The following is a 12,082-nucleotide window of genomic DNA, read 5'->3' as shown; positions in this document are numbered from 1 at the left end:
AAAAAATTATTATTATTATTATAAATTATCAACAAATTCAATTTGACTGGCGAGCCGCTGAGCCGCTTGAATAAAACTTGTCAATCTATTTGACTGGCGAACCGCCGAGCTTCTCTATGTGTAGCCCCCACGAAATGAATGTGTCACTCGCACTCCAACCTCGGGAATGTGCGTTCCGCGCAAAAATGTCCGCCATTACCCACAATGCAAAGGGAACCTTCATTCTTTTCCACAGTCAACCCACCACGCTTGCTCGTCCCATCAAATGAACTACATCGCCTAGGAATGAGTGAATTTCTTTATGCTCGACGTCGATTTCAATGAAAACTGCCTTATGTGTTTTTCACGCGTAAATATTTAAGACTGCAACGTTGTTCAGTCAAACTGAGGCCCAATAGTAGTGTTGGAAAACAAAAAGGGAGAGAAAACTTTTAACGGTGGATCTCCTGACTCACGCATCGATAAAGAACGCAGCCACCTGCGATAAGTAATATGAATTGCAGAATTCAGAGAACCATCCAATCTTTGAACGAAAAATAGTGCTCTTAGGTTCTCCCAGGAGCATGTCCCCCATCTTCGGGCGAATTCCCTGCTCGAAGCCAAATCGGGCCATTCGGGTAAGATAATGGACTTGCGATGAGGTGAGCAAGGAGAGCGTCCCACCGGGAGTCCACTCCCCGTAGGGAAGTTGCACAGGCCACCCATCTTCGGGCAAATTCCCTGCTTGAAGCCAAATCGGGCCATTCGGGTAAGATAATGGACTTGCGATGAGGTGAGAAAAGAGAGCGTCACACCGGGAGTCCACCCCCCGTGGGGAAGTTGAAAAGCCCACCCATCTTCGGGCAAATTCCCTGCTCGAGGCCAATTCGTCCCATTCGGGTGGGATAATGGACTTGCAATGAGGTGAGCAAAAAGAGCGTCACACCGGGAGTCCACCCCCAGTGGGGAAGTAACACAGCCCAAACATTTTCGGGCGAATTCCCTGCTCGAAGCCAAATCGGGCCATTCGGGTGGGATAATGGACTTGCCATGAGGTGAGCAGGAAGACCGTCACACCAAGAGTCCACCCCCTGTGTGAAAGTTGCACAGCCCACCCATCTTCAAGAGAATTCCCTGCTCAAAGCCAAATCAGGCCATTCGGGCCAAATCCGGTCATTCGCGGTCCTTTACAGTTTTCACATTAACCAAAAAATGCACTTTTTTGGAGGGCCTACCCTACCCCCCTCAGGGCCAGTTCTATGACTCTGCTCCCACGAGAGGCACAAAACCTACTCCATAGTAGGTTTTCTTGCATGCTGATTCCATTTTTAATGTTTTCACTTCACTCTGACCAAGGCAAAGTCAAATCCTCACCCCTATATGGACGGGTAAGCAAAGTGACGATTTTAGTAGGTCGCCATTTTCAATCAGAAAAGTTGCCAATCGCCATTCTCAATCAGAAATGTTGCCAATCGAAAGATCGTCCAAAAAAAACCTAGTTGGGACACATTTTTGTTAGAAATTTTTCACGTTAACCAAAAAATGCACTTTTTTGGCGGGCCTACCCTACCCCCCTCAGGGCCAGTTCTATGACTCTGCTCCCACGGGAGGCACAAAACCTACTCCATAGTAGGTTTTCTTGCATGCTGATTCCATTTTTAATGTTTTCACTTGACTCTGATCAAGGCAAAGTCAAATACTCACCCCTATATGGACGGGGAAGCAAAGTCACGATTTTAGTAGGTCGCCATTTTCAATCAGAAATGTTGCCAATCGCCATTCTCAATCAGAAATGTTGCCAATCGAAAGATCGTCCAAAAAAAACCTAGTTGGGACACATTTTTGTTAGAAATTTTTCACGTTAACCAAAAAATGCACTTTTTTCGCGGGCCTACCCTACCCCCCTCAGGGCCAGTTCTATGACTCTGCTCCCACGGGAGGCACAAAACCTACTCCATAGTAGGTTTTCTTGCATGCTGATTCCATTTTTAATGTTTTCACTTGACTCTGACCAAGGCAAAGTCAAATACTCACCCCTAGATGGACGGGGAAGCAAAGTGACGATTTTAGTAGGTCGCCATTTTCAATCAGAAATGTTGCCAATCGCCATTCTCAATCAGAAATGTTGCCAATTGAAAGATCGTCCAAAAAAAACCTAGTTGGGACACATTTTTGTTAGAAATGTTTCACGTTAACCAAAAAATGCATTTTCTTGGCGGGGGTACCCTACCCCCCTCAGGGCTAGTTCTATGACTCTGCTCCCACGGGAGGCACAAAACCTACTCCATAGTAGGTTTTCTTGCATGCTGATTCCATTTTTAATGTTTTCACTTGACTCTGACCAAGGCAAAGTCAAATACTCACCCCTAGATGGACGAGGAAGCAAAGTGACGATTTTAGTAGGTCGCCATTTTCAATCAGAAATGTTGCCAATCGCCATTCTCAATCAGAAATGTTGCCAATCGAAAGATCGTCCAAAAAAAACCTAGTTAGGACACATTTTTGTTAGAAATTTTTCACGTTAACCAAAAAATGCACTTTTTTGGCAGGCCTACCCTACCCCCCTCAGGGCCAGTTCTATGACTCTGCTCCCACGGGAGGCACAAAACCTACTCCATAGTAGGTTTTCTTGCATGCTGATTCCATTTTTAATGTTTTCACTTGACTCTGACCAAGGCAAAGTCAAATACTCACCCCTATATGGACGGGGAAGCAAAGTGACGATTTTAGTAGGTCGCCATTTTCAATCAGAAATGTTGCCACTCGCCATTCTCAATCAGAAATGTTGCCAATCGAAAGATCGTCTAAAAAAAACCTAGTTGGGACACATTTTTGTTAGAATTTTTTCACGTTAACCAAAAACTGCACTTTTTTGGCGGGCCTACCCTACCCCCCTCAGGGCCAGTTCTATGACTCTGCTCCCACGGGAGGCACAAAACCTACTCCATAGTAGGTTTTCTTGCATGCTGATTCCATTTTTAATGTTTTCACTTGACTCTGACCAAGGCAAAGTCAAATACTCACCCCTATATGGACGGGGAAGCAAAGTGACGATTTTAGTAGGTCGCCATTTTCAATCAGAAATGTTGCCAATCGCCATTCTCAATCAGAAATGTTGCCAATCGAAAGATCGTCCAAAAAAAACCTAGTTGGGACACATTTTTGTTAGAACTTTTTCACGTTAACCAAAAAATGCACTTTTTTGGCGGGCCTACCCTACCCCCCTCAGGGCCAGTTCTATGACCCTGCTCCCACGGGAGGCACAAAACCTGCTATATAGTAGGTTTTCTTGCATGCTGATTCCATTTTTAATGTTTTCACTTGACTCTGACCAAGGCAAAGTCAAATACTCACCCCTAGATGAACGGGGAAGCAAAGTGACGATTTTAGTAGGTCGCCATTTTCAATCAGAAATGTTGCCAATCGCCATTCTCAATCAGAAATGTTGCCAATCGAAAGATCGTCCAAAAAAAACCTAGTTGGGACACATTTTTGTTAGAAATTTTTCACGTTAACCAAAAAATGCACTTTTTTGGCGGGCCTACCCTACCCCCCTCAGGGCCAGTTCTATGACTCTGCTCCCACGGGAGGCACAAAACCTACTCCATAGTAGGTTTTCTTGCATGCTGATTCCATTTTTAATGTTTGCACTTGACTCTGACCAAGGCAAAGTCAAATACTCACCCCTATATGGACGGGGAAGCAAAGTGACGATTTTAGTAGGTCGCCATTTTCAATCAGAAATGTTGCCACTCGCCATTCTCAATCAGAAATGTTGCCAATCGAAAGATCGTCCAAAAAAAACCTAGTTGGGACACATTTTTGTTAGAATTTTTTAACGTTAACCAAAAAATGCACTTTTTTGGCGGGCCTACCCTACCCTCCTCAGGGCCAGTTCTATGACTCTGCTCCCACGGGAGGCACAAAACCTACTCCATAGTAGGTTTTCTTGCATGCTGATTCCATTTTTAATGTTTTCACTTGACTCTGACCAAGGCAAAGTCAAATACTCACCCCTATATGGACGGGGAAGCAAAGTGACGATTTTAGTAGGTCGCCATTTTCAATCAGAAATGTTGCCAATCGCCATTCTCAATCAGAAATGTTGCCAATCGAAAGATCGTCCAAAAAAAACCTAGTTGAGACACATTTTTGTTAGAAATTTTTCACGTTAACCAAAAAATGCACTTTTTTTGCGGGCCTACCCTACCCCTCTCAGGGGCAGTTCTATGACTCTGCTCCCACGGGAGGCACAAAACCTACTCCATAGTAGGTTTTCTTGCATGCTGATTCCATTTTTAATGTTTTCACTTGACTCTGACCAAGGCAAAGTCAAATGCTGACCCCTATATGGACGGGGAAGCAAAGTGACGATTTTAGTAGGTCGCCATTTTCAATCAGAAATGTTGCCACTCGCCATTCTCAATCAGAAATGTTGCCAATCGAAAGATCGTCCAAAAAAAACGTAGTTGGGACACATTTTTGTTAGAATTTCTTCACGTTAACCAAAAAATGCACTTTTTTGGCGGGCCTACCTTACCCCCCTCAGGGCCAGTTCTATGACTCTGCTGCCACGGGAGGCACAAAACTTACTCCATAGTAGGTTTTCTTGCATGCTGATTCCATTTTTAATGTTTTCACTTGACTCTGACCAAGGCAAAGTCAAATACTCACCCCTATATGGACGGGGAAGCAAAGTGACGATTTTAGTAGGTCGCCATTTTCAATCAGAAATGTTGCCACTCGCCATTCTCAATCAGAAATGTTGCCAATCGAAAGATCGTTCGAAAAAAAACTTAGTTGGGACACATTTTTGTTAGAAATTTTTCACGTTAACCAAAAAATGCACTTTTTTGGCGGGCCTACTCTACCCCCCTCAGGGCCAGTTCTATGACTCTGCTCCCACGGGAGACACAAAACCTACTCCATAGTAGGTTTTCTTGCATGCTGATTCCATTTTTAATGTTTTCACTTGACTCTGACCAAGGCAAAGTCAAATACTCACCCCTATATGGACGGGGAAGCAAAGTGACGATTTTAGTAGGTCGCCATTTTCAATCAGAAATGTTGCCAATCGCCATTCTCAATCAGAAATGTTGCCAATCGAAAGATCGTCCAAAAAAAACCTAGTTGGGACACATTTTTGTTAGAAATTTTTCACGTTAACCAAAAAATGCACTTTTTTGGCGGGCCTACCTTACCCCCCTCAGGGCCAGTTCTATGACTCTGCTGCCACGGGAGGCACAAAACTTACTCCATAGTAGGTTTTCTTGCATGCTGATTCCATTTTTAATGTTTTCACTTGACTCTGACCAAGGCAAAGTCAAATACTCACCCCTATATGGACGGGGAAGCAAAGTGACGATTTTAGTAGGTCGCCATTTTCAATCAGAAATGTTGCCACTCGCCATTCTCAATCAGAAATGTTGCCAATCGAAAGATCGTTCGAAAAAAAACTTAGTTGGGACACATTTTTGTTAGAAATTTTTCACGTTAACCAAAAAATGCACTTTTTTGGCGGGCCTACTCTACCCCCCTCAGGGCCAGTTCTATGACTCTGCTCCCACGGGAGACACAAAACCTACTCCATAGTAGGTTTTCTTGCATGCTGATTCCATTTTTAATGTTTTCACTTGACTCTGACCAAGGCAAAGTCAAATACTCACCCCTATATGGACGGGGAAGCAAAGTGACGATTTTAGTAGGTCGCCATTTTCAATCAGAAATGTTGCCAATCGCCATTCTCAATCAGAAATGTTGCCAATCGAAAGATCGTCCAAAAAAAACCTAGTTGGGACACATTTTTGTTAGAAATTTTTCACGTTAACCAAAAAATGCATTTATATCGACGCATGTTCTCATTAAACAAAAAGTGCAGTTAAAGCGCGAGCTTTGTTGAAAACACTGTTACTAGCAGATTTCCCAGAAGCGAGAATAACAGACATCTTTGTTGGAATAAATTTGGCCACGGTTTGTGGCAAGTTTAATTGAACAAATTATCAAACTCATAAAACAGTCTTAAAAATTAAAGTACAATCTCCTGTTGATAAATGGGGCGACAAAATTTCGCCACAAGCCACACTATGTGGCTTAAGCCCCAACGAAAAACAAAGCTCGCACTCAACTACGGAAATGGCAATGTAATGAGGTGAGAAGGCGTGCCGAGTCGCAGCCCATTGTCTGACCGACTCCACAGGCATCCCCACCCACTCGAGTTGCAGCCCAATGACTGACCAACGCAAAAAGTCTAAGAATAACAACAACTGAAGGCCGTAAACGTTGCTCCCTTAGGGCAACGGAAATACATATAGAATAACATAGTCAATAAAGGTAGAACGAACGTGAACGGAAAAGAAATAAAATTAAAATCAGGAAAGAAGGGATAATGCAAGCCGAGTCGCAGCCCAGTGTCTGACCGACTCAACAGGCATCCAGACTTTGAAAGTAATGTCTAACAAATTCAAAACGGGTAGTGACAGCATTATAGCAGCCCCTGTCTGAACTAACATGCTGTATATAATGACCATGTTAAAAGGCTTGGCGTGAAAAACCCCATGTCCAAAAATTATTAGTTCGCCTGAAGAACTTCCGACCTCAAATAGACTTTAAAAGCATCGGATTTCCAACGACCCAGAGCACGGATTTGCGCATCAGAATAGCCCCGATCAGCGGCATGACAAGCACCGCCGATACGAAAACTATGACTTTTATAGCGACTGGTGTCTAAACCACAATAAGCTAAGCACCGCTGTAGTTCGGTATTGAATTGGTGAGCAGAAATTGGACTCATATCGGCGTGACAAAATAGCGGACCGGAACCATGTCCCCGCAATTGGCAGTATTGAATAAGGGCTTGGACCGGGCAAAATGTGGAAGAAACATCCCGAGCGATTAGAATATCAAATGGACGACGACTAGTGTTGTGCTTATACTCTGAAATCGTAATTTTCGCCGTGTGAACATGGCCATCGGTGGACAAAAGGGTCAGATTACGATACTGGATAACCGAAGGCGCAAATCGGGTGCTCTTGGCAGTCAGTTCTCCGATGCGAAATAAGCCGTAAAAAGCCACTAGAAACATCGCCGAAAAAAAAGAGAACGCTGAAATGCCGAAGAATTAGTAAGGCTAAGGGCACGAACGAGCTGATGCAAAACAGGTCAAGTCACCGGAAGACGGATATCAACAGGATGTCGACGGCTAAGAGCCGTTAACAGTTTTTGAATTAAAAACGATTTCGTAGGGTCTGGGTGGCCTTGTAATTTGTGTACGTAGGAAATAGCTGAAAGATACGAGCTAATGGTGGAAAAGGCCAATTTACGAAATGTAAGATAAGAAATAAAAAGAGGAATGCATGCTCGAGGTAGTGGTAAAGGAGGATCTCCGGAATCATAAAAGTGAACGTAAAATTGGCGGAAAACAGTCCGCGCACGCTGGTAGGTGCGACGCGAGCTGGCTGTCAGAGAGGAGCTTAAGAGACTTCTTAAGTTAGCACCCAATTCTTCGGCATTAGGTTCTCGGGTAGTGGAGTGGGATTTTCGTCGGCTTCTGGAAATATGGCCTTGAAGTTCTCTACCTGGGAACGGGAAATGTAATCGGCGCTAGAATTTTGTAACCCAGGAATATGACGGGCTTGAAAGAAAATATGATGTCTAAGGCAACTGAACACTAGATCTCGTAAGAGCACCATGATGTCCTGGTGTTTCGATGTCTGCTTATTGATAATGTCAACCACTGCGGCATTGTTGGAGAAAAATATGATACGCTTATCTGCCATGAGTGACCCCCAGACGTGGACGGCAATAACAATAGGAAAAAGCTCTAAAAAGGCTATGTTAAAGGTTTTCCACATCTCGGGCCAAAGACCCTGTAGCCAATGGCAGCCAAAAACCGCACCAAATCCTATAGAACCAGCCGCATCAGTATAAAGATGAAGGGTGTCTGAAGTTTCCCAAATATCACTAAAGAAAAAGGATTTACCATTAAATTCGTCCAAAAACCGAAGCCAAACCAAGATATCTGGCACCCTTCGAAAGACGAATGTGATGATGCGGCTTTTGGATGCCTTTGGTAAGATCGATCAAGCGGCGGAGAAAAGCGCGGCCAGGCGCGACAACAATGCACGTGAAATTCAGTAAACCGATTAAGGATTGAAGTTCTTTTAGGGTGACTGTTCAACGCGTGTAGAAATTGCGTAACATTAAGCGACATTTTAGAAGCTTGTCGTCAGGTAGGCGGGCCTCAAAGCGTATGGAATCAAGTGTTATTCCGGCAAACTGTAATACCGTGGCTGGACCGACAGTTTTCTCCGGCGCAAGAGGGACGCCAATATGATTACACATTAAGATAAAATTTTTCAAGTCACGGTCGCATTGATCTCTAGTTTTGGCAATGAAAAGAAAATCGTCTAAGATGTGAAAAACCGCGCAAGCACCGAAATGGTTAATAGATAACCATTCAAGTGCCGTACTAAAGGATTAAAAAATAGCACATGAACTAGACAATCCCATGGCAAGAGTTCTGTCAAAATAGTATAAATTATCCCAGCGGATGCCTAATAAGGGATAGTCAGCGGGATGAATAGGGATAATGCGAAAAGCAGACTTCACATCAGTTTTGGCCATAAAACAACCCCTCCCTAAACGTTTGATTAACTTCGTCGCGTCGCCCACCGAGGCATACTTAACTGTTGAACAATAATCAGGAATAAAGTCATTGACAGATAAGCCCTTTGGATATGATAAGTGGTGAATCAATCGGAACTCGGATGGGTCTTTTTTAGGAACAAGGCCTATGGGCGAAGTGTGAAAATTTGAAAAGGGGGGAGTTGTAAAAGGACCAACTATACGTCCCGCATCACATTCCTTCTGTAACTTAGCACTAGTGACTCCCGGAAGGTCTAAAGCACTCCTGAGATTGGGGCAATCCAAAGCACACCAGTTCACCAACAAAATTTATTCGAAAGCCAAAACGAAAACCGTCAACAAGATAATTGCTTAAAACGGGATTATAACCCTGTAGCAAAATTTCAAGACGATCCACGTTTACTGGCGTTACTGGTGGACTGTGAAGAACCTTGCGTTTGAGTTCCTCCTCGCGCGCCTTTAAAAGGGGTTCGGGGCTGGGGTGCAGAACATTGGCTACCTGGATGTTGTGCCCCACACTTAAAACACTCATGTTTGAACTCACAGCTCGAACAGTGCTTACCAGCTTGGAACGCCCAACAAGTTCCTTTTGGGAAGAATTGCGAATGAAACCGGGAACGATTCTGCACAGCTGGGTTGTTAGTGGACGGTTGTGCTCTGCGAAAACTACTAGATGCCCGTAACCACAATTCCCAGTGTGTTTGATCCCAGGGGTATTGCTCTGAGGCTGATTGCCTTAAATATCGAAACTGTTCGTCATACCAAATCGAGCCAAATTTCTTTCTACGTCACAGTATTTCATCAACAGGGGAGGTCTCCGCCTTAAATTTCTCAGAATAAACAGAAACAAAAATAGTAAAAGCAGAGACCCATTGGTGAATAGATTGAATCCGCTTGGAATTATGTAAGGGTTCTAGTGTTAACTGGGGTTGGATAACAGATCCTACTGAGGGTGACATAGAAAGGGAATATTGCCCTTCGTTGTGAGGGGAAGAGGATAATAACGCCCCAAAATCTACATATTCGTTGGCGAATATTTTCGCTTTCAGTTTAGAGCTAACCCCAGCACTTAGAGGGACAGATATACTCGTGAACATCGTCTTCGGCCGTGAATCAGAAGAAACTACGGGAAAGGGTACGCCCCCTGTATCAGTACCTGACGAGTTGTCCTGGATAATATCAATCACCTCCGCACTGACAGCGTCATCAAGAGCGCCAGAGGAACCCTGGGGAGACACAGGCAAAACGGCTGGTGGAGGTCTACTGCTTTCGAGAAGAACAGCTAGATTTTCTGGCGAGAAGGCAGTCTTGATGGCTTGAGAAACCACGGCAGATATGGTTGATGAAATGGCGGAAACGTCCAAGGAAACTGTGCCTCGGGTCAAAGAGGTGTCGTCAACACGGACTGGAACGCTCTCGGAAACTGTGTTCACTATGGAGGCTCGAGGTCTTTTGGCTCGTTTTGAAGTTGCAGAAGCCGTGGAAGCCTTAGGGGCGGCACGCTTTTTAGGAGGCATTTCTTACAGAATACAATTGATAATAAAATATGAGAAGGCAGACAACAACGCTGGACGTCGGATTACTAAAATAACTGTGACAATGCATTTAACTGTAGCCGCCCGGTATTGTTGTCTGGAAACGAAACAGAATAGATCTTGCGAGGGGCGTTTTTACGAAAGAAAAATCAGGACATGCGCCAAGCCGGCGAGGTAATACGAATATAATCGAAAGTTAAAAACCAGAACAAACACACAAAGAAAGCCATTTCTGTCAGGAACAAAAACAAGTGCAAAATCACAAAATGCCAAGTGCATTGGACACACCCCTGGAGGGGGCGATCAATAGTTGTACACTGATAAGGCAAAGTGATTGCACAAAAATAACAATGCCAAGGCCGTCAATTGCACGGTATGTTATAACCGCGACTTGAACATATTTTGCACGGCATGTTATAACCGCGACTTGAACATATTTTGCACGGTATGTTATAACCGCGACTTGAACATATTTTGCACGGCATGTTATAACCGCGACTTGAACATATTTTGCACGGTATGTTATAACCGCGACTTGAACATATTTTGCACGGTATGTTATAACCGCGACTTGAACATATTTTGCACGGCATGTTATAACCGCGACTTGAACGTATTTTGCACGGTATGTTATAACCGCGACTTGAACATATTTTGTACGGTATGTTATAACCGCGACTTGAACATATTTTATCCACCAAGCCACACAGGCAATGAACAACACCATGTGTGAACAATAGGCTAGGCGGGAAACAAAACACATTGGCCTGGCGAACAAATAAAACTGAAATGGCGAGAGAATTGCAAATTGAGAGCAAATTGATGAAGTAGAGCAAACTAATTTTTGGCCTGTACAGACCGCAAGCATCGTAAAACCGCCCCTCTCAAGCTACGAAAAAATTTGTAGTGACCTAAGGAGTTGAGGTGAACGCCGTCCCGTGCTAGAAAGCGTGATTTACAATTCCAAAAGCCTCGGTGTCGCCAATAAACAACGTAAGGGAGCGGCTCCAATACGACCTTTAGATACTTAGTTAATAACTTCACTTGGTTATTAAATAGAGGAGCATCCCTGCGAAAAATCGTCTGGCAAACACAGACCAGCCGCACACCGTATGACTCATATAGCAAACGAGTTAGATCCTCAAGAGCCGAGCCAGTTTCAACGGCGGATATGGTTGAAAGATCATTTGTACCCAACTGTAAAACAACAATGTCCGGGGCAAAGGACTGAACTATCGTCAAATCATATTGAACAACTTTAGCAATTGTTCTTCCCCCTATGCCATGCCATTTGATACAAAGATCCCCAGGTATGTGTAAGTTTTCCGTAAATTTTTGGTTAAAATTGTGACAAAGAAAATCGTGGAAACGGCGAATAAATGAGTGGCCGAGAACTAAAACACGTGTCTTTGCCATAATAGAAAGCAGAAGAGGGAAATCCAAAATTTGAACCAAATATAAACTAAAGGAGTTTAGATCTCCAATAATTGAGAAAGAAAACAATTAATGAGCTACTTGCCTGAAAAAGGATTTCTTGGCGATCTGTTAAAGAGATTTCTGGGGATCTGTTCAATCTGATGGCGAGGAGAAGAAGGAAGACTACCTCGGAAAAATTTCTATTTCATAACCACGCTTTATCATTTGCTCTAAGCTCATTGGCTACCTTACGGTGCTATCCGCACCTGGTACGACCCACCTCCACCGGATTATCACGTGAACACCACGCCTCGATATAAATTACATTATGTCGTGCCATAATGTTTGGTTTTTTTGGCGGGCCTACCCTACCCCCCTCAGGGCCAAATCTATGACTCTGCTCCCACGGGAGGCACAAAACCTACTCCATAGTAGGTTTTCTTGCATGCTGATTCCATTTTTAATGTTTTCACTTGACTCTGACCAAGGCAAAGTCAAATACTCACCCC

The 12,082-nt window shown here is 43.9% G+C and overlaps 1 protein-coding gene, 1 non-coding gene and 1 pseudogene across 2 annotated transcripts; 1 reads left to right on the top strand and 2 right to left on the bottom strand.

The window, feature by feature from the left end:
• Window positions 1-426: 426 nt before the first annotated feature.
• Window positions 427-579, top strand: LOC146481174 (5.8S ribosomal RNA). The gene has a single exon (XR_014864580.1). It is a non-coding gene; the product is annotated as a 5.8S ribosomal RNA (ribosomal RNA).
• A 5,968-nt stretch (window positions 580-6,547) lies between these two features.
• LOC146481173 (uncharacterized) lies at window positions 6,548-7,754 on the bottom strand (annotated as a pseudogene).
• On the bottom strand, window positions 7,747-10,657 carry LOC146481172 (uncharacterized). The gene is made up of 2 exons (XM_085108592.1): window positions 9,779-10,657; window positions 7,747-7,938 (listed from the first exon to the last, which is right to left on the bottom strand). Exons 1-2 carry the CDS (start codon window positions 10,137-10,139, stop codon window positions 7,880-7,882), a joined length of 420 nt encoding a protein of 139 aa, XP_084964718.1. The 5' UTR covers window positions 10,140-10,657; the 3' UTR covers window positions 7,747-7,879.
• Between the last annotated feature and the right edge of the window lie 1,425 nt (window positions 10,658-12,082).

The sequence above is a fragment of the Pavona decussata genome, unplaced genomic scaffold (genome assembly GCF_977016875.1).
Source record: "Pavona decussata unplaced genomic scaffold, jaPavDecu1.1 SCAFFOLD_51, whole genome shotgun sequence".
Lineage (NCBI taxonomy): Eukaryota > Metazoa > Cnidaria > Anthozoa > Scleractinia > Agariciidae > Pavona > Pavona decussata.
Note: the sequence above shows the minus strand (reverse complement) of the source record. Positions and strands in the feature narration are given on the sequence as shown.